Here is a 23541-nt window from a genome sequence, read left to right as displayed (position 1 = left end):
CTTTTACTTGAATACATTTCCAAGACAAATATTTTTACTTTTACTCGAGTTAATTTCTGGGAAGGCTGAAAAGTACTCGTTACTTTCAGGTCTTTTTCTAAAATCCTATTGGACACAAGCTGTGTTTGTCAAAGAAGGAAACCCGCAGCACATCAGTGCAGCTGGTTTCAAAGAGTTAATTCTCAGAAACAAGAGTTAAAAGCTCCTTAAATTCATTTAGAAAAAAATATAGTAATTAATTGATGTGAAAAATAAGAAATGTACTCTTACTCTTACTTTTACTTAAAGTAAATTTAAAAGCATGTACTCTTGGATACTTATGTACCTTTAAAAGCAAGTACTTTTTTACTCTTACTCGAGTAATCAACTACTGAGCTACTTTTACTGGTAACGGAGTACATTTTGACCAGTAGTAGCCTATTTGTACTCTTACTTAAGTAGCCTACTGGGGTCGAGTACTCTGTCCATCTCTTTTTTTTCTTCTTCTTTTTTAAGCTTCATTGACTCTGTGCTTTTATTGTGAAGGCCAAATCCTGCAACCTTCCGCTTGTTGCAGGGAGCTTGTGCAGCAGCAGGTGCAGCCCGCGGTCTGGGATCATAACAACGGGCCTGAGCTAACGGGACAGTCCGGCCGCCGGGGCATCATCATGCATCGACTACTAGTTTTCGTGTTTCTGGCCGCTGCCGCCGCCGCCGCCGGGGCCTCGGTGCTCGGCCTCCCCAGGCTGAACGCCACCGCGGCGGCCACCGAGCCCTGCCTCGCCCCGCTGCAGTGGGAGGGCAGGTGGGTGCTGTACGACCACGGCACCGGGAGGAACAACCGAGCCGCCGTGTCCTACGACGGCCTGAACCAGAGGCTCCGCGTCCTGCAGCAGCACAAGAAACACACCCCGTGTCAGAGGTAAGACCCGTCTGTCCTGAAGAAAATATAAAATAATGATGCGACAATAACATGTTTTGATTTGGAGTTATTATTAGGCTATTACGTATTATTGTTGGATTATTTTTCGTGTTTTCCTACATTATCTTTATGGGAATAAATATCACAGCGTTGTTGTTGTGACGCAGTGATTTGTAAATACACGAGAGACATGAAAAAAAAAAAAACTACATATAAACAGGGCCGTTGCTATGAATTCTGGCCCCCTGAAAGAATACTAAAGTGGGCCCCTGCCCCCTGACTTTTCCATTTTTTTTTTTTCTTAGACTACGTATGTATTATCATTTTTTATTTAGCCTACTTTGTTTTGATGCTAATGCAGCATTACTATGAGTATTAGTCAGGGTCTTACGCAGAATAAATCAGTCATACAAAGATTAGACTACTGGGTTTTTTTTGGGGGGGGCCCTACTCAGCGCTGGGCCCCTAGAATTAATATCACCTTTCTCCCCTATACAACGGCCCTGCATATAAATACACATTAAATTATAAAACTCAATCAGTACAAAAATAGATTATAGCTGTCTAATAAATTATAAAGCGGTGTGGATAGTTTAGTGAACAAAATCTGGTTTTGTTTGCTTGTTTTAAACTATAATTACATTTTAACAGCCTTATAATGTTAATGAATTTACATTTTTCTCAGCTTATTTAACTTTATAAATACAAACACTCAACACACATATGACTTGGATGAGAACAAACTCCCCCCAATGAATGACGGACGTTCACCTGTCTGTCTCACCTGGCCTTCAGGTTCTTTGAGTACATCTACCTGTACCAGAGCATGGTGATGTTCCAGATTGACCAGAAGACCAAAGAGTGCTCGAAGATCGCGCTGACCGGCGCCTGGGATCCCTTCGACATCCCCAACAACTCCACCTTCGAGGACCAGTACATCATCGGAGGCCCTGGGGACAACGTGGAGGTTCAGGAGTGGTCAGACAGGAAGCCGGCCCGCCAGCGTAAGTCTGCTTCGTGTTGTATAATACAACACAGGGAACGAGTCAAGACAGAGGTTGTAGGTCTGAAAAACCTCCAGCTGTTTGTGTAATTTTATAAATCTATTGTCCGTGGTCTTCATCCTTCATATTACCATGACACAAGCATGTGCTGGAGGATCAGTGTTGTCCTCTAGTCTCTCTCCATGTAGTACCAAAAACAGCCAGTAGATGGGAGCTGAAGTTCATCTTGAAGAACGCTGAGGCCCATGCCTCTAGAGATTGGCCTGTATGTTCACATGAATGTCTCCACGACCTGGGGCCTGTTGTTCGAAACCTAGATAAGGGATTAAGCCGGGATATGTTGGTTATCCTGGCTGAATTTAGCCTCAAGTCGGTTGTTCGAAAGCTGGATACCTTTATCCTGGTCAAGTTACTATGGCGATTTATTCTCTGCAGCTAGCCTGCTCCAGACCAGGCTAACAGCCAGGCTTAGTTGATTCTGTTGTCTTTATCTGTGAAGTCAGCAGCCACTCTGATCAGAAATCAATGTGTTTCATACATGTTCTTATGTACATATTGGCCTGAATTATAAACAAATAAAATGCATTAACAATAATCAAAAAACATGAAACATTTACAATATTTATTAGGCTTTTTTTTTCATAATTAGGCCTTCAAAATTATTTTCATAAAATATGTTACGATTATATTGGCCTAAATATTGGTTGAGGTAAGAAAAAAAGAATAAAATTGAGTGAGTGTGAGCACCTTCCAAATAATTTATAGACCTCGTCATCATTGTTATCGGCAATTTATTGAAGCACCAAACAGCATAATGTTCTAATATTTAATTAATTTTCACCTGTTGCACTTTTGGCCATGTGCTGTAAACTTTACTTCAGATTTGTGCAATTAATCATCTTCCACTGCTCATCATTAAGGCAAAGTGCACAACTGTTAATTTGTGAAAGGAATTTAAGTTGTGATTATAATTTTGGATTATTAAATCAGTCCACAGTTGTCCGCCGCGCTCTCTCTGAGCTTTACGACAGCAGCGGTGCTTTTTTTTTGTCCCCTGACATCAGCATTAAGTTCCTGTTGATTGGAGGAAAGTGGCCACACCTGTCCTCTCATCGGTGAATCTGTGATCAATCTCTGTGGTCTACTGACGAGAGAATTAGGCCCAATTCCAATCCGACCCCTCACGGACTCACTGACTTAGAGGCGCGTTCACGGGAAGTCCGTGAGTGTGTGAGGGCTGTTCCGTTGTCAGATCATCAAGTCATTGAGTCAGTGAATGAGCCCTTACTGCCCCCTTACCGTAAGTCAGCACCGATGCTGACTTTGGGTAGGGGAATTACCCACAGTTCATAGCGTTGTGAAGTCAAACACATGAGATGCCGTCGGAACGCGAGTGTTAAAAAAAGAAAAGAAAAGTAAATTACCACACGTAGTCAGAGAGAGCTCCGCTGTCTCTTTATTGTTAATGGACAGGAGCAACAACCAAAAAAAAGAAATAAATAAAAAGAAAAGAGTAAGTTTACTGTCAGTGTTAACGTGCAGTTTGTGATTATTGATGATGATTTGATCAGATCTGATCCGGGAACATTTTGTTTTGAGTCCGTCCCCCTCACACACCTTGTGCGCGTTGAAAGTACGGTAAATTATCGGCCAAAGACCGGAGTCAACAACATGTTGTTGTCAAGGTAACGTGTGGTGAGAGTGTGTAAGTGCTGTTCCATTCATATTTACAGCATCTGGACCCTCACACACTCTCACACTCTGTCACTTACAGCTGATGTCACTTTAGTCAGTGAGGGTTCAGGGCTTGAGTCTTTAGGGGGCGGATTGGAATTGGGGGTTTGTTACACCTGGCTTGACAAAGCTGCTCCTCCTCAGCCTGGCTCGGCGTTCCAACAACCAACTAAACCAGGATGGACTTATGAGACTTTGTCCAACCTGGCTTTTCCACTTATCCTGGATATGTTTATTCTACTTTCGAACAACGGGCCCCTGATGGGATTTCTTTTTTGTGTTTATAAACAAATAATACAAATGTGTAGTTTAAATCACTGCAATCACGCTATGAAAACCAGGAGCGAACAACCCAAATAGATATATTACATTTTCTGAGGTGAAACTCATAAGTGACATAAAATCAAGGTCCATGTCTCGTAATTTTGGATTTAAGGGATATAAGATCTTATTGTACATACCTGTAAGTCTTTATTGATTTATATTTATAGTAGGGTGGGGGTTGGCTGATTATAAGTTGGGAAAGAAAAAGTGTGAATGTGGGTTAAAGTGTAGCACGTAGAAAAACATCTGAGTCTATGTTGATGAGTTTCCTAATCCCAAAGGAAGAAGCTCTGAATCCTAAACAAAGTTTGCCTCATGTATGCATTTTCAGGATTTGTCCCATATTAGTTATAGACATTTACTCCAGGTGTAAATCTGTAATTGAAATAGTAAGTCAGGTGAAAATATCTCTCTTACTTCAAATGGCATCTGTGTAGACAATTTGTTCATAAAAGTGCAGTTTTAATATAATAATAATAATACATTTTATTTATACAGCGCTTTCACAGCTCTCAAACACGCTTTACATAAAACCAAATACAGAGGAAATAAAATACAACAAAAAATACATAAGTGCTCAGTGCAGAGAGGAAGAAAGAGAGATAAATTAAAAGTACATAGAAGGACAAACGATGTGCAATAACTATGTGTGTTTGTGATTAAGAAAACTGATGGGGGGCACAGAGAAAGACAGCTAATGTTGCAGGTTAAAAGCAGATTTAAAAAGGTGGGTCTTGAGTAATGATTTGAAGGTGGATGGGTGGATATATATATATATGGTTTCGTTTTATGTAGAAAGTAATTTAGAGTCTAAAAACTCAGACAGAAGAAGGTAAAGCCTGCATAGAAGTGAGAGCTAACCAGGATGAACCAGTGTTGGTTTACATTCAACACTTCCTGCAGCTCTTTTTCACAATAAAACAAACCCTCCAGAGAGGTTTCCTTCTCTCGTACCAAATGTTGACTGACTGGGTGGAATCAAACCTGCGGTCCTTCTCTGAGCTGCCGTCTTGTCTGCTCCTCCCTCCCTCCCTCCCTCCCCCAGATGAGACCTGGGTGGGCGTCTACACCCTGAAGGACTGCTACCCGGTGCAGGAGACCTACACCAGGAACAGCAGCGTCACCACCTCCACCCGCTTCTTCAACCTCGAGTTGGGCATCAGCGACCCCGACGTCTTCACCCCGCCCAGCACCTGCCAATCAGCCCGGCCCGAGAGGATGGCCGAGTCCGACTGCTGAGGGCCCGCCGGCCTTCACCTTCGACCTTTGACCTCAGTTACTTTACAGCACCGTTCAGGCTGAGTCTGAAATCACCCCCTCATTCAGATTTCACACGCTATCATCGTCGTCCGACTGTTCACTACTGCAACTGTAACCGCTAACACATGAGGCTGTTTGCACAACAAAAACAATGAAATAACAAATAAAACAGCACATTCTGAATTTAGAGCACCATACAGTAAAGAAGGAAGTGATTTCAGACGCAGCCTGTTGTAGAATTCGTTTGTTAATTTGCTGCTAATTGTTGCCAGATCCTGCTATGAGGCTAACAGGCTAGCTCAGAGACAGTAGCACCAACTGTTTCTGATCACTAAATGATTAAACAAAAGTCGTTCTGCCACCAACGGGTCATCTTCAAGCTACCAAGCTAGCTCACGGCTAATTGTTGGCTTTCAGTGAACCACTGTGACGCCCATGCTAACGAGCGTTGGCTAATGTCTTAGCTCAGGACAGGAAGGTTGATGAGTCCAAATGTTCCTCAATGCACAACAAAAACAATGAAATAACAAATAAAACAGCAGATTCTGAATTTAGACCATCATACAGTAAAGAAGGAAGTGATTTCAGACGCAGCCTTTAGTAGAATTTGTTTGTTAATTTGCTGCTAATTGTTGCCAGATCCAGCTATGAGGCTAACAGGCTAGCTCAGAGACAGTAACACCAACTGTTTCTGATCACTTGTCCTTCTGGGCTAAATTGGCCCAATCTGTTCCATCCTTCTTTATTTCCTTCCTTTTTCCCTTCCTTCTTTCCACAATCCTTTGTCCCATCCTTCCTTCCTTCCATTCGTCCTTACTCCGCTTTTGATGCAATTGACCTAATCTGTTCCCACCGCCCTCCATCCTTCTTTCCTTCCTTTTCCCTTCCTTCTTTCCTCCCTTCTCTCCCTTCTTCCTTCCTTGAACGTATCTGTTCCCTCCCTCCATCTTTCTTTCCTTCCTTTTTCCCTTCCTCCTTCCTTCTTCTTCCTTCCTTGAACGTATCTGTTCCCTCCATCCATCTTTCTTTCCTTCCTTTTCCCTTCCTTCTTTCCACAATCCTTTTTCCTTCCCTTCGTCCTTACTTCTTCCTTCCTTTTTGACCCAATCTGTTCCCTCTTTCCTTCCCTTTTCCCTTCCTTCTTTCTTCCCATCTTTCCCTTTGTCCTTCTTTCCTTCCTTCCTTCTTTCCCTTCATACTTCCTGCCTTCCTTCCTTCGATCCCTTCGTCCTTCCTTCCTTCTTTCCTTTCGTCCTTCCTTTCTTGACCCAGGAGGACAAAAGCCGTTCTGTCACCAACGGGTCATCTTCAAGCTACCAAGCTAGCTCACGGCTAATTGTTGGCTTTCAGTGAACCACTGTGACGCCGATGCTAACAAGTGTTGGCTAATGTCTTAGCTCAGGACAGGAAGGTTGATGAGTCCAAATGTTCCTCAAAGACTGGAAGTGCCTCATAAACATGAAGTCATGATCACAGCTATTATGGTTTGTGGTTAATTGGGATCTAGTCATATTTCCTCAGATGTGCAGTGACATGTTGGAGGTGTGACAAACAGCTGCAAACAGCTGGAGGGTAGAAACTCTCCTCCGCTCCAACACGTCATGACAGCTCAGACTAATTAAGATCAGATTTGTAAATCAATGTCAGTAATGAAATGTGATTGTTCCTGCTGAGAAACTGCTGTAAGTTGTTGGGGTTTCATCTTTTAAGAGACGCAAAGTGCAGAAAATTCCCCATGCTTTTCTAATGTTTTTGATTCATTTGTCACTGATTTTTCTGGTGTGATGATGTATCTGAGTTTAATGACAGTGGATTAATGTCTTGTGGGAAGTTGCAACAATAAATTTGTTTGATTGGTTGTTTGCAGTCGTCTTACATTAAAAAAAAATATTTTATTTTAACTGAATCTGAAATAAAATCTGTTCAAAAAGACTTGAACTGTCAAACAAGTCAAAACAATGTGTGACATTTGAATTAACTGTGAATTAGCTGTGATAATTTTCTGTTATCATGAACTGTAATATATAAAACATTTAATCGATCTATTAGACAAAGAGAAGAGCTGATGATGAAAACTTGGAAACAAACCAAAAGACCAGAAAATGTGTTGATTATGAATGATAAATCAGCAGGACTGTAAATAAAAGGTTAAACATGCAGTATCGAACTGCTCCTCCTCCTGGAACAAGTCTAACCTGATCATCTCCCTCTTCCTGCTCTCAAACCGTGAGCCCCACCCTGTTCCTGTGTTTCCTTGTTCCCTCCCCTTCAGATCTACAGATTGAAGATGGGTGGAAACAACATGTGGTGAAGAGGAGGAGCTGACAGGTCCCGTTCACTGCAGAGACACATGTTGTTTAGATCAGAGCTAAAACAATTTAACTTCCAAGCAACAGAAACTCAGACAGTCGTCATCTGTGAGAGATAAAATGGCGCAGAAAGGAATTCATCTGGACCAGGAGACCTTCTCTTGTTCCATCTGTCTGGATCTACTGAAGGATCCAGTGACTATTCCCTGTGGACACAGCTACTGCTTCAACTGTATTAAAACCCACTGGGATGGAGAGGATGAAAAGGAAATCTACAGCTGCCCTCAGTGTAGGAAAAACTTCACACCAAGACCTGACCTGGTGAAAAACACCATGTTAGCAGCTTTAGTGGAGGAGCTGAAGAAGACTGGACTCCAAGCTGCTCCTGCTGATCACTGCTATGCTGGACCTGAAGATGTGGCCTGTGATGTCTGCACTGGAAGAAAACTCAAAGCTGTCAAGTCCTGTCTGCAATGTCTGGTCTCTTATTGTGAGAATCACCTGCAGCCTCATTTTCAATCACTTACATTCAAAAAGCACAAGCTGGTGGAGCCCTCCAAGAAGCTCCAGGAGAACATCTCCTCTCATCATGATGAGGTGAAGATGTTCTGCCGCACTGATCAGCAGTGTATCTGTTATCTCTGCTCTGTGGATGAACATAAAGGCCACGACACAGTCTCAGCTGCAGCAGAAAGGACTGAGAGGCAGAGAGAGCTGGAGCTGAGTCGACAAAAAATCCAGCAGAGAATCCAGGACACAGAGAAAGATGTGAAGGTGCTTCAACAGGAGGTGGAGGCCATCAATGGCTCTGCTGATAAAGCAGTGGAGGACAGTGAGAAGATCTTCACTCAGCTGATCCGTCTCATGGAGAAAAGAAGCTCTGAGCTGAAGCAGCAGATCAGATCCCAGCAGGAAACTCAAGTGAGTGGAGTCAAAGAGCTTCAGAAGAAGCTGGAGCAGGAGATCACTGGGCTGAAGAGGAAAGACGCTGAGCTGAAGCTGCTGTCACACACAGAGGATCACACCCAGTTTCTACACAACTACCCCTCACTGTCAGCACTCAGTCCATCTACACACTCATCCAGCATCAATATCCGTCCTCTCAGACACTTTGAGGATGTGACAGCAGCTGTGTCAGAGCTCAGAGATAAACTACAGGACCTTCTGAGAGACACATGGACAAACATCTCACTGACAGAGACTCAAGTGGATGTTTTACTGTCAGCACCAGAGCCCAGGACCAGAGCTGACTTCTTAAGATATTCACAGGAAATCACACTGGATCCAAATACAGCTCACAGACGTCTGTTATTATCTGAGGGAAACAGAAAAGTAAGAGTGATGAGTAAAGATCAGTCTCATTCTCGTCACCCAGACAGATTCACTAAATATTATCAGGTCCTGAGTAGAGAGAGTCTGACTGGACGTTGTTACTGGGAGGTGGAGTGGAAAGCAGCAGGAGCTTATATAGCAGTCGCATACAAGAATATCAGCAGAGCAGGAGGCTGGAATGAAAGTGCATTTGGACGTAATGACAAATCTTGGTCGTTACTTTGCTCAAACAGTTTCACATTTTGTTTCAACAACATCGAGACGCCAGTCTCAGGTCCTCAGTCCTCCAGAGTAGGAGTGTACCTGGATCACAGAGCAGGTATTCTGTCTTTCTACAGCGTCTCTGAAACCATGACTCTCCTCCACAGAGTCCAGACCACATTCACTCAGCCTCTACATGCTGGACTTTGGGTTTACTGGTCTAATTATGGATCCACAGCAGAGTTGTGTAAACTCAAATAGACAAAGATCGTTGAAGGTGCAGTTGGTTAAAATCTGTATTTTAGTTCATCACTTTCTTTAGTCTCCATGTTTGTTGCTAAAAGCTCATTGCTGTTGTGTCTCTGCACTGCACAGAGATCACCTGTCAATCAAACATTGTGGGTGGGACTTTGACCTCTTGTCATTTCTTGTTGTGTTGATGTTTCTTTACCTAAACTCACATTTCTCCACATGAAAATAGAAACTTCTCTGAACTCTAAATGTTTGTTGGAAATATGTGTTGATGCATTTGTGTGTTGCAAATTGTGTGAATTATGTTAATTTAAGTGAATAAAGCATTTAAAAAATCAACTCTTTCTTCTGTCCCTATTCCAGGATCTCATTCAGTGATGGAAGAGAAAATATGAAACTATGGTAATATGAGAGTGTAACTCCATAAAATACAATACATACCCAAGGTCCAGTGCAAATCCATTATTTTAATCTGAATTGTTTTCACATTAAATATGAAGTTATTACCTTCCATTAATTTATTGCTTCCATGTTTTCCACGTTATCTTTATGAGAGAAATATCAGTGTTGTTATGATGCAGTGATTGTGTTAAACCCTTGTATATATTTATTTACAGACAGAAACATAAAACACAATCAGTACAAAAATAGATTATGTCTTATAAATGATAACAATAATGGTGAGACATAACAGTATCAGCTATTGTTGAAGAGTTAATTAGTAGGAATTTATTGATGTTTAATATTCTTAAAGTGTGTTGACATTAACATAAACAATTGTGGTTTGTTGGATTTTTTATACTCGTGAAAATATTTCTCGATGTTGGCCAATAACTGATATATTACACTTCACCATTAGAAAGTATATTTTTTCATATTGTCTAAAAAAAAAAGAGGTAAATAACACAGAAAATAGATTAAAATAAAGTATGAGAATAATGACTTAAATCAAACATATATCACTATTAATGATAAAGACAACACTTTGTAATGATCCTCATTTTGTAATCATCTTTTGAAAATGAATTAAATTTAAATAATTACAGTTAAACAGCCTTGTGAAGTGAATTAATGTAAACTTTCTCAGCTCATTTGTCTTTACAATACAACCACTCACCAGACACAAAAAAAAGTTTTTTTTTTTTTTTTTTTGAGTACACCTACCTGAACCAGAGCATGATGATCTTCCAGATTGACCAGAAGACCAACGAGTGCTCAAAAATTGTGCTGACAGGGGCGGTGTTTAGCTCAGTTGGTGGAGCACCCACCTCATGTGTTGAGGCTATAGTCCTCACTGCAGGCAGCCTCGAATCCTGCTTCGAGTGGCCCTATCCTGCGTGTCATTCCCCCTTTCTCTGCCTCCCATTTCCTGTCTCTCTCAACTGTCCTATCAAAAATAAAGGCATGGAAAGCCAAAAAATAATAATAATAATAATAATTTAAAGATCGTGCTGACAGAGGCCTGGGATCCCCTTGACAACTCCACCTTTGTGGTCAAAATCACAGCTGATTTATGATTCATTTGAGATGCATTAAATTTCCTCAGACAGGCTGTGACCTGTTGGAGGTTTGATAAAGAGCTGCACACAGCTGGGGGGTAGAAACTTATCTCCACTATGTCATGTCAACCAGGATCTGGAAGCAGCACATATGGTGGATTCTAACCCCCCAAACTGGAGTTCCCATTTGGCTTGGGTGGAGTACTCTCATAATTCCCTTGTCATTTCTGCCACTAACCACTCTCCATTTAAAGCTTCACGTGGAGATCAGCCACCTTTGTTCTCCAAACAAGAAAAGGAGCTAGCCATTCCTCTGTGCAGCACCACATCCTGAACTGCCATTGGGTCTGATCAGACACCCAGGCAGCCCTGCTCTAAACCCAATGCTCAGCCGATCAACACAGGAAACCTGGTCCACAGAACACCAGAGATCAGTCTGTCTAGTTGTCCATAAAGAGCATTTCTTTGCTAGTTGAGTCAAGAAAGCTCTCTCCCAGTATAATGCCCCTTTCCCATAATTAAGTTGACTGAACACAGCCATGAGACTCAAGCTCCCAACAACATAAAGATCCACTTCACTTTTCACGTTTTCCAAATAAAACCAGTCTCCTCTAGTGAACTCTGCCCTCCTGGCAGTCCCCCTCCTCCTACCGTTCATTGATGACCATCATCTGCCACCTGCTGGATGTGAAACGTCATGGTATAGGCTAGACCTTCAGTACCTGGTGGACTGTAAAAGGCTAGTCCTGAGAAGCATTGTGGGTCCCATGCTCTTTCATATTGGATCTTAACTTGATTACTGACTTCTCCCATAACAACCCAACAAGCTGGGTATGTAGCCAGAAGGCTCCGGTTAGGTGGGGGGTAATGTTGGGATTCACAGTTCATTGTCTATTTATCTGCCTCCCTGAACAGTTCCAGTCATCCTCAGCCCTTCTCCGTCTCTGCAACCAGTATCCTGTCCAGTATTTTCTGTACACCTACCCTTCAATTCCTTAGTTTCTCGATGTCATTGGGACTCCTGGATTTCCCTCCCTTGGCCTTCCTCACCTTAAAGCAGAAGTGAGTGATCCGGTCGTTTTCGCTAATGCTGCGTTCCAGGCAGGCTTTTGAAATCGTAAATTACAGCTTCAAGTCACAACTTACGACTTTGTAGCGTTCCAGGCAACCCACTCGTGTTTTTCCGACCTGTTTTACCGGTGAAAGTCACTATAACGGCCACTCGTAACTTCCGACCGGTGAACTCGTACCAGATCGAACTGGTACCACTTCACGGTCGGAATAATACGAGTTTCCTTGAACGCACCATAACAGTCCTCGTCGCTACGTCACCACATTCACGGCGTTCCTTGGCTGCACACACAGCCCTGCATGCCGTTCTCTCTCCTCATTGGATAAAAACTGTAGGATACGATAAATGTTTTCTCTTCGGCTCAGAGCAGAGCAGAGGGACTGACAGACCCGTGTTTCAGTCCAAACACTCTATGTAAGTGATTGCTGTCGGAAGATATAACTATTTAAGACTGATATTAACACAAATATATCACTCACTTCTGCTTTAAGTTAGGGGATTTATTTTATTCCTCCGCAACTGCAGTTCAGTTCAGAGTATTTTTTCCCTAAGTTTACTTTAAACAACCAAACTTGCTAATCGCGTGCTCTCCGAGTCTGCACTGTGGGTCCAACTTTGTTTAGACCTTTTGTCTGAAGCCCTAACAGGAGCAATAATTATTTTTTGTGCTTCCATGTACTGTATTTGAATTGTAATCAATAAAATATTTCATCAAAGTGTATAAGAGAAGAACATGACAGCTGACTATGAAAACTTGGAAGCAAACCAAAAGATCAGAAAATAAGTTGATGACAAATGAGAAATGAGCAGGACAGTAAATAAAAGGTTAAACACACCATATCAAACTGCTCCTCCTACTGGAACAAAGTCTAACCTGATCACCTCCCTCTTCTTCCTGCTCTCAAACACAGTGAGCTCCACCCTGATCATGTGTTTCCTTGTCCCCTCCCCTTCAGATCTACAGTTTGAAGATGGGTGGAACCAACATGTGGTGAAGAGGAGGAGCTGACAGGCCCCGTTCACTGCAGAGACACATGTTGTTTAGATCAGAGCTCAAACTAGTTTCACTTCTGAGCAACAGAAACTCAGACAGTCGTCGTCTGCGAGAGGTGAAATGGCGCAGAAAGGAGTTCATCTGGACCAGGAGACCTTCTCTTGTTCCATCTGTCTGGATCTACTGAAGGATCCAGTGACTATTCCCTGTGGACACAGCTACTGCTTCAACTGTATTAAAACCCACTGGGATGGAGAGGATGGGAGGGAAATCTACAGCTGTCCTCAGTGTAGGAAGGACTTCACACCAAGACCTGACCTGGTGAAAAACACCATGTTAGCAGCTTTAGTGGAGGAGCTGAAGAAGACTGGACTCCAAGCTGCTCCTGCTGATCACTGCTATGCTGGACCTGAAGATGTGGCCTGTGATGTCTGCACTGGGAGAAAACTCAAAGCTGTCAAGTCCTGTCTGCAATGTTTGGCCTCTTATTGTGAGAATCATCTCCAACCTCATTTTCAATCACTTACATTTAAAAAGCACAAGCTGGTGGAGCCCTCCAAGACGCTCCAGGAGAACACCTGCCCTCATCATGATGAGGGGATTAAGATTTTCTGCCGCACTGATCAGCAGTGTATCTGTAATCTCTGCCCTGTGGATGAACATAAAGGCCACGACACAGTCTCAGCTGCAGCAGAAAGGACTGAGAGGCAGAGAGAGCTGGAGCTGAGTCGACAAAAAATCCAGCAGAGAATCCAGGACACAGAGAAAGATGTGAAGGTGCTTCAACAGGAGGTGGAGGCCATCAATGGCTCTGCTGATAAAGCAGTGGAGGACAATGAGAAGATCTTCACTCAGATGATCTGTCTCATGGAGAAAAGAAGCTCTGAGCTGAAGCAGCAGATCAGATCCCAGCAGGAAACTCAAGTGAGTGGAGTCAAAGAGCTTCAGAAGAAGCTGGAGCAAGAGATCACTGAGCTGAAGAGGAAAGACGCTGAGCTGGAGCTGCTGTCACACACAGAGGATCACACCCAGTTTCTACACAACTACCCCTCACTGTCAGCACTCAGTCCATCTACACACTCATCCAGCATCAATATCCGTCCTCTCAGACACTTTGAGGATGTGACAGCAGCTGTGTCAGAGCTCAGAGACAAACTACAGGACCTTCTGAGAGACACATGGACAAACATCTCACCAACTGAGACTCAAGTGGATGTTTTACTGTCACCACCAGAGCCCAGGACCAGAGCTGACTTCTTAAGATATTCACAGGAAATCACACTGGATCCAAACACAACAAATAGATACCTGTTATTGTCCGAAGGAAACAGAAATATAACATTTACATTAAAACCACAGTCTTATTCTAGTCAACCAGAGAGATTCACCAAATGGCCTCAGGTCCTGAGTAGAGAGAGTCTGACTGGACGTTGTTACTGGGAGGTGGAGAGGAGAGAGGGAGGAGTTTATGTAGCAGTCGCATACAAGAATATCAGCAGAGCAGGGAGAGAAAGTGGGTTTGGATGTAATGACAAATCTTGGTCGTTATTTTGCTCCAACAACAGTTTCACATTTTGGTTCAACAACATCCAGACTCCAGTCTCAGGTCCTCAGTCCTCCAGAGTAGGAGTGTACCTGGATCACTGTGCAGGTATTCTGTCCTTCTACAGCGTCTCTGAAACCATGACTCTCCTCCACAGAGTCCAGACCACATTCACTCAGCCTCTACATGCTGGAATTCGGCTTGGTTCTGGAGCCACTGCAGAGTTGTGTAAACTCAAATAGACAAAGATCATTGAAGGTGCAGTTGGTTAAAATCTGTATTTTAGTTCATCACTTTCTTTAGTCTCCATGTTTGTTGCTAAAAGCTCATTGCTGTCGTGTCTCTGCACTGCACAGAGATCACCTGTCAATCAAACATTGTGGGCGGGACTTTGACCTCTTGTCATTTCTTGTTGTGTTGAAGTTTGAGTTTGTTGAGGTGGAGCTGGAGCCGTGGAGGAGATCACTGCTCATGATGATGTTTTTTTTTACATAAACTCACATTTCTCCACATGAAAATAGAAACTTCTCTGAACTCTAAATGTTTGTTGGATATTTGTGTTGATGTGTTTGTGTGTTGTTCGGGCCTTAACAGAGAAATCACCAGATCTTCCTTTATCACTGATAAATCTAAAATCACATTTACATTGACATGTTTTTATGTTGTTTATCTTACACTGCATGGGCTATAGTGTGTAACAAAAAAAAATCTAGAATTATGTTTACAATGATGTGTTTGTCAGATCAAATATTGTTGTTTAAATCCATCCTGGGATTTATAATAATCACCAATTACTGTACGAGATGATTTATTATTTTCTTTTCCATATCTGAGATTCATGTTAAACAAACTGTGTGAATGATGTGAATGTAACTAAGTGAATAAATGATTCTCCATATATAGTATTATCAGTGAGTAATATTTTTCTTGTGCATACTTTTGAAGGTAATCTTTAGGCAAGAGGATACAAGATCTTTGACATTTAGTGAAAGAACAAGGATTACACATATGAGAGATGATGGGAAACATGAGAATTAAGATTATGCAGAGCAAGTCTTATGCTAAAATGTAAGACTTTAAGGTTTCCTCAATTTCCTATCCAGAGTGTGCAGGAATTTGAATTTTCTACAAGTTAGTAGTATGACTGCTTTCCTTTGAAAGACAGTTGATCTTTAACTGCACCATTTACTATTTAATTACTGGTGAAGTTTATTATTAACTATCACCATTTTTTTTTTCTGTATTGGAGCTTTCTGTGCTTTTTTGTGTTTTGCCCTCCATTCTACTCTCTCTGAGACACAGACACAGAAACTGGCTGATACTGTGGCATTTTATTTTGCATTTCAGTTTATTTTAATGATTATGCTCCTTTATTATGTAGTGGAGGGTGTATCTTGTTTGAATTCGCTTCATGTTGGCAGGGTTTGGGTGTTTTTCTTACCGCAATGTCACAAATTTAGTTTTCCGTACTCAGCCGAAACATATCACCACTGGATGCTCTTTTTTTCTATTAATTATCAGAACAGTGTTATTTAATTGTATCGATCTTTTGTGCCAACATTGTATACAAATGTCACACCTCTGCCTCAGGTATGGGTAGTGGATGGCCTCTGACCCGGATTAACATGAGAAGGATGGCAAGACACGCTTCAGGTTTACAACATTTATTCATCCAAGTGGTTCAGTGAACAATAGACCAACATATTCTGTAAAAAGAGAGAAAACTATAAGTAATCACAATTAAACGCATTGAATATATTAATTGAAATTAGGAATTAGAATTAAGAAACTCAAATCAATTAACTATGGCAAAATTAAGCAAATTAAAGTTACAGTCATGACTTAATAATCAAACAAACAAACTTTACCTCCCACTAAATGGGCCAGTTCACTGACAGGGGGGGGGGGGGGGGATTTACAAACAATCCCTGTCTTTAAATAATTGTTATGCAAACACAATAACAGCAGCATGGCTTTAAATACAGAATATAAAGTTATCTTAATGTCTTGTGTAGTGTTTTCTTAACATCTTTTGCACTTCCTTAGCAAAAGTAAAAGTAGAGATGGTGGCACCCAGTCAATCAGCCACAACCAGTCTCAGGTGTGTCACCTTACCCCTGTGTGGACTGGGAAGCAGGTGGAGTGAATTAAGGACACCTTTGATGTTGCTCATGTTCTCCTCACAAGTGTGAACCTTTTCAGGAGTCATAGGTCAGCAAAGTCCTTACAGTGACAGTGAGGGCTCACACTGTCATAACAAAGTACAATTTTTACCTGGGCGTCCTCTTGATCTGAGAGTAACACTGCCCGGGTTGAGTCCCTCAGCCTTCACATCCGGACCCGTTCTCCTCCACAAAGCTCCTCTTGGGCTGCTTTGTTTGTCTGAGGAACAAATAAACGCCGGAACAGTCTGTAAGTACTTGTACCTGCTCTCTACAGTGTCATTTAATACTCATTGTACTCATACTCATCAGCTAGTTATGTAGCTAATGGCTCTCGCTAGCTTGAACGGCTAACGCTAGCTAAACGTACAGTTAGGTAGGGTTCAAACTTAACTTTTTTGCTCACTGGCCAACTGGCTAGTGAGCTTTAAAAATCTACTGGCCAGAAAGATTTTTTACTGGCCAAAAATTATGTATAGCTGTTTTGTATATTTTTCATTGTGTTGAACTGTTACACATATCATAGCTATTAGCATATTTTTGTGTGGAATAAAGTAGTCAAGTTTGCCTTTTTTTCCCTAAAAGGTTTATTTTAGGGATGCACATGGTTAACCGTTTAACCATTAACCTATAACAAGAACTTGACCGAATAATACTATCTGTTATTTTTTTATTAGCTCCTTATGTCGTCAACTCATGGGGGCGTGTCGACATGTGCCGACTTCCACTGCCTTCAGTCATATTATTTAGTAGCTAAAAGTTGCACAGGAGGACTGACACTGTGCACTGCAGTCCCCATGAAGGAAGATCAGACAATAAATGTAGCCTACACGGACATAGATGTGCATCACCTGTAATAACGGCGCTGCAATAAAAAAATAAAATTAAAAAAAAGGACGTCACAGCTCTCCTGCAGCTCCACAGAGGAGCTATCAGAGGAGCTCTGCTGTTCCTCTCTCTTCAGTCTGGTGTTTGGCTGCACTTTCAATAAGAACAGTTCCATATGAGCGTGAACTTGAAAGTGCAGCCAAACACCAGACTGAAGAGAGAGGAATACACACGTGCACCGCAAGTGTTGTAATCGGTCACAAATCATTGCTATACAGCATGTTGTGAGCTTGAAGATCTGCATGACACCGGCTCACAACCCAAGCGTCACAGCTGGGTCGGGAGGAACAGTAACAACAACAAAGTAGTTGGATTTTTTTCACTCGCCAGAGTGGCCAGTCAGCCGGCTTCCTTTACTCGCCAAAGTATCAAAGTTAGTCGCCACTGGCGACTGGTGACCGCTGATTTTGAACCCTGCCCTGAAGGTACTACTGTACTAGCTAAACGTACAGTAAGGTATACTGTATATAAAGTTACATGTCTTTTAACTGAGATATAGTCACTCACCTTCCAGGAACTGTATTTGAGACTTGTAAAAAATCCTCTTCCCAGTGTAAATCCTGTTGACATCCCAACCCTTGTTGTGAAATTCGTTGATATTTTCGTATTTAGCCGAGGCAAACATTTGTTCAGCCTGCTTGAGAACTAAAACGGTTAGAACGGCCGCGAGGAGGGAATCTGACTCAAATGGCGGGAAGTGCGCGACATGACATGAACTTAACAGTCTGTAGAGCCTGTAGGAAGGCGTAGATGTCAGCATCACTACACATCTGTAGTTGTTCAGACAGCTTCAGATGGGACATTTATCAGCTCTGTGAGTTACTGGAGTTTTTTAAGGCCCTAAGACAGAGACTGACTTCTAGATATTTAGTACGATCTAGTTTAACAGCTCTGGGGAATCAGAGTAGAAAAGCCACACCACAGAGACTGATCTGGACCACAGAGACCAATTCACTGGCCCATGTCTTCTAACGATCAAATACAACCACATTTTACAGTGCAAAATTTAGGATAGTAGCAGTTAACAAGCGGTCTTATAGACCATCCATGGACACACCACTGAACTGGCTACGACCCCTGCTGAAAATACTGTTATTTTATACTTAAGCAATAAATCACGACAGGCCGTGGCTCATTATACCACGGCTAAGGGGCGTTGTTCGGCCCGAAGCCCCACTGTGAAAAAAATAGTCCCACCTCTCCGGACGTTAGCTCCAAGTTAGCTCTGCATCTCGTCTTTTCCTCCGCTTTTTTTTTCAGGTGAAAGTCACTGCTCAGTCCCCTCTACCATTGTTAACCCTCCCCGGAGGTGAAAGTTAACATTAAACGTGTGAGTTCAACTACTTTAGTCCATTTTTTAACATCGTAAAAACATCAGCTGTCTTTTGCTACGGACTGCAACAGTCCGTTGTCATGGATACATGACAATAACTTCCATTCACACCAGTCATACGTGCCTGACGCGGAGTGATAGCCTACCTGTGATAAGGCTTTAGAATAGTAGCCGTGGTGCTCAATATACCACGGTTAACAACCAATCAGATCGCCGGATTTCACCTTTCCGTTTTATAATTTATGATAAACCAAGTATTGCTGAATAACCACAATAGTGTGTGTGTGTGTGTGTGTGTGTGTGTGTGTGTGTGTGTGTGTGTGTGTGTGTGTGTGTGTGTGTGTGTGTGTGTGTGTGTGTGTGTGTGTGTGTGTGTGTGTGTGTGTGTGTGTGTGTGTGTGTGTGTGTGTGTGTGTGTGTGTGTGTGTGTGTGTGTGTGTGTGTGTGTGTGTGTGTGTGTGTGTGTGTGTGTGTTAATAATTCATTAATTTTGTATAGCACTTTTACAGTGACTCAAAGACGCTTTACAGATGCAGTAAAATACATAGTACATGAGGCGCAAAAAAAAAAAAAGCTTATGGGTAGGGGAGGTTAAATGCTTGGGTGAAAAGGAAAGTCTTCAGTCTGGATTTGAAGAGGGGAAGTGATGGAAAGTCTCTGATGGGCTGGGGAAGGGAGTTCCAGAGGCGGGGGGTTTTATTATACAACAGTCAAAAGCCAATACCTACAATAGTTTATTTTAGCAGAACTCTGCAACATATACTCTGCAACATATAGCCTAATTTCTATCTCAGTTATTCTTAAATTTTCAGTTTCATGGTAAAACAATCGCTCGGCAGTCCCCACATAAATACAGCAGATCTACTTATTGGCGTGCGTTTCAAACCCAAAGTTGTTCCTCACTGTCCACCGTCATTCAGCATTCAAAAATATATCATGTTATCTGCAATAACGTTCTTTGAAGACAGACAGCAGAGAGTCCACTCAGGACAGGTTAAAGGTCAGGAGCCAGAGAGGCTCCCACGACAGAGTGTCCTGTGGAAATTTACAAGGGATTGTTGTGTCCTGGTGGTGAGACTAGGCAGTCGCCATATTTTGTCTACTGATATGTGTTTGGGAACTATAAAGATAGTGAGCCTGAGAACATCTTCAGTTCACTCACCCACTGACCGTGTGCTGTTCAGTTCTCTGTGTGTGACTCCATTCATGAATGTTTATTAAAACTCAAGAAAGACGGCCGACGTGTGAAGCTTTTCTTTTTAAGTCTTCATTGAACAATGAGAACTAATTTTTTTTGCCACCACACCTGCCATTATGCTGTTGTAATTATTTACTTTATTTTCATCTACGGTATTTGAATTGTAACCTAAAAAACATTCAATCAATCTGTTAGAATAGCATAAGAGCTGATTATAAAACCTTGAAAATAGGGCTGTTTGAGTAATCGATTTAAAATCGTAATCGCGATTATTTGCCTAGGACGATGTTAAAAACGTGAAATCCTAAAAATCGATTACTAGGGTAAAATCAACTAGGGTAATTACGGTAAGCCCCCGTTCATGAATCTGCGCTGCGCTGAATTACCGTAATGACTGCCGTCTGCCGCCTCCTTCCTCCCATCACGCTCTCCCACTGCTCTCCCCACACACTGTAAACAAGCATGTCGGCATTCTGCTATGACCAGCGAGGATTTCATTGCCGAAAAGACCAACAGCCCCTTTCCACTACACTGTAAACTGTTTTCTTGTCTGTAACAACATCTATTGCATGTCTGTCCGTCCTGGGTGAGGGATCCCTCCTCTGTTGCTCACCCTGAGGTTTCTCCTGGTCTTCCCTGTTAAAAGGGTTTCCATGGAGTTTTTCCTCAGTCGATGTGAGGGTCTAAGGACAGAGGATGTTGTTACGATGCCATGTGAAGCCCTTTGAGACAAACTGTTTGTAAAAACGGGCTATACAAATAAAATTGCCTTGCCTTGCCTTGCCTTACACAGTTACAGCTCTGCTCGGTTCGGCTCGGCTCGACTCGGCCGCCATATCACAGCGGTACTGTGATATGACAAGGATTTTCTAACTTACAGCTGAGTTCTTCAGCGGGGGCGGGGTCGTCAATATAACAGCGGCTACAGCCATGTCGTCTCGATTACGGACCGCGTGGTTTTCCACACAGCAGACATTTAACTCAGGTGACAGAATAACAACAGTTTGTCGGTGTGTTTTTACTGTAAAATGAGCGGTATTGATTCTCGTGACGGACGTACTGTATGGTCGGACGTCGCGCTTGCGACTCTTCCGGTGACAACGCTCTGGCCAATCAGTGGAAGGCCGTCAGTTGACGTCACGTTTTTAGGTAGGTAGATAGATAGATAGATAGATAGATAGATAGATAGATAGATAGATAGATAGATAGACAGATGTGCTTTACATATTGCATATTATTTTGAAAAACTGTTTTGTATTGTGAAACAAAGTTTTGAATAGATAGATAGATTTTTTTTTTTTTAAATTAGACTCTAGGTCTATTTAAAAAGACACAAACGGCACACAAAATAGTTTGTCATTAACAAAAAAATCGTAATCGGAAATCGATTTTTGAGAGAAGAAAATCGAGATTTTACTTTTGGGCAAAATCGAACAGCCCTACTTGAAAACAAACCAAAAGATCAGAAAATGAGTTGATGACAAATGAGCAGGGGTCTCATTTATAACCGTTGTGTACGCACAAAACGGGGCTGAAAGTAGCGTACGTGACTTTTCACGCCAAGGTTGTGATCTATAAAAAACAAACTTGACGGGAGAATGTGCGCAGCTCTAAGCAAACTCTGAGCCATGCGTACGCATGGTTTGGAGGAAAAGGGGAATTGGCGACACAGACGGTGTGGTGGTGAACTGAAGTCAGACTCAGAAAATGATGATGGAGAAGAACGATTATGTTTTTATTATCGGCCGTCACACATTTAATTTCAACCCATATGTGTTAGATCCATGTTGCCACAGTGATTTAATTCAAAAGCACCCTTATTTTGCATCGGACTGGTGTTTCAGAAACATCTTCTTAGGGTGTATTCACACCTGCAGTGTTAGTGCGCACTAAATTTGGTCCCGTTTGGGTCAGTGTGAAAGCACATCGCACTCTAATGCACCAAAACTAGTGCGGCCTGAAGAGGTGGTCTCGGTTTGGCTCTAGCCGAACTCTGGTGCGCACTAGTTGATGTGTGAAAGCAACCGCACTCTGGTGCGAGCCAACTGCCAGGCGAACTCAACAAGTTTGAGCCAGAGGCGGGTCCACCGTGGTGGCACGGGGGAGCACGTGCCACCCCTGCAATCTGATTGGCCACCCCGTGTGCCCCCCCAATGGTCATTGTCCTGTCGTAATGTCAATCACTGCCGCCGGTGACAGGTTTCTACACCGTTTTTTTAAATTACCGTAAATCTTAGACTGTTCGCGCAATCAAAAAAAAGGAACACGGTTTCTGAAAGCAGACATTCTGCGCTTTTCAGTGATATACAGGTCATTACGGTAATCCCAGGCACAGCGTCACAGCAGCCCCGGGAAAGCCGAGCTTTGAATGAGGAAGGAGAGAGTGACTGAATGTGACGGAGCTGTGTTGACAAGTGAGATTTTATTGGACTTTACGTGTATTTTAGTGTGTTTTTCACCGTGTGTTGTATCCGTGTGTTCTTGCTGTGTTATTTTCCATGGGTTTGCCTTTTTGAACCGTGTTTTTACCGTGTTTGCTCGTTTTTTTCGCCGTGTTTTTCCTATATTTTTTTCTCACTCTGGACATTTTGAGGAGGTCGTCCGGGAAGATAATTATACCCAGCACGTTCAGAGATGGAGGAAATTCATCTGAATTTGGGTGAGTAGTAAAGATTGATCATGTTTGTTTTGCTGTTTCAATTTCTGTTTCTTTCTTTGTTTTTTTATATAGGCTATATCTCTGCTGCTTCACTAAACACTTAATTTCAATATTCTTCTGTTGCTGTTGCAATATTATCCTGCTAGTTTCAAACAATATAATGTGGAATAGTAGTTTTGTTTATTTTACTGAAGTTGTCTTACTTTTATCTTTATTGTGGACACTGCTGTCATGTTTATTACTTTTTTTTATTCTACTGCTGATCAAGTATTTTCTTTGAGATGAATCTGATCTGATCTTTTTTACTTTCAGGATGTCTTCTGAAGAACAGCCATCAACAACACTACAAGTCTTTGCTAGCTGTTTTCCTGTCCCTACTTGCACTGGAGAGATGGAGAAAGCAGTAGCCTACACTGTCTACAAAAGAAACACTCAATGGAAATGTCAGCAGTGCAATGTAGGTCTCTGCTTACAGCTGGACAGGCACTGCTGTTTGCAGTAAGTTACCAGCAGGGCCAAAAACACCTGGACCCACTTAAGAAAAATGAGACCTAAAACAAACAACTACTGGTTCAAAATTGACATAATTGTTGTTTCTAGTGTATTATAGTTCAAAGTTCATTTTGTACATTCAAATTATTTTATCCATGTATATTCTCAGTGCCTTATTGAGTAAAAACCACTAAAAATTCAATTCTGTTTTTTGTGTTTTTCTGTTATTACACCCTGTTATAACACTTATATCACACAGTAGAGAAAAACAACTGCCAGATGTTGAAAGAAGAAGTTGTCCTGAAAAAAGGGACAAAAGCACATACTCAGCAGACTGTATGACACTTTTACAGCTAAAAAAACAAAATAAGTCCAGGTGGACTG

At 42.1% G+C, this 23541-nt stretch overlaps 2 protein-coding genes across 2 annotated transcripts; both read left to right on the top strand.

The window, feature by feature from the left end:
* Positions 1-584: 584 nt before the first annotated feature.
* Positions 585-5882, top strand: epdr1 (ependymin related 1). The gene is made up of 3 exons (XM_083991394.1): positions 585-901; positions 1697-1905; positions 5009-5882. Exons 1-3 carry the CDS (start codon positions 648-650, stop codon positions 5200-5202), a joined length of 657 nt encoding a protein of 218 aa, XP_083847520.1. The 5' UTR covers positions 585-647; the 3' UTR covers positions 5203-5882.
* Positions 5883-7029: 1147 nt separating this feature from the next.
* On the top strand, positions 7030-15108 carry LOC311000092 (uncharacterized protein). The gene is given in 3 exon segments (XM_083990727.1): positions 7030-9323; positions 12923-12973; positions 12979-15108. Coding segments are annotated over 3 exon segments (3411 nt in total). The 5' UTR covers positions 7030-7652; the 3' UTR covers positions 14668-15108.
* Positions 15109-23541: the final 8433 nt, after the last annotated feature.

The sequence above is a fragment of the Trachurus trachurus genome, assembly GCF_905171665.1.
Source record: "Trachurus trachurus genome assembly, chromosome: 17".
In the NCBI taxonomy this organism is placed as follows: Eukaryota; Metazoa; Chordata; class Actinopteri; order Carangiformes; family Carangidae; genus Trachurus; species Trachurus trachurus.
The sequence above is the reverse complement of the archived record's forward strand: the minus strand, read 5'-3'. Positions and strand labels throughout refer to the sequence as shown.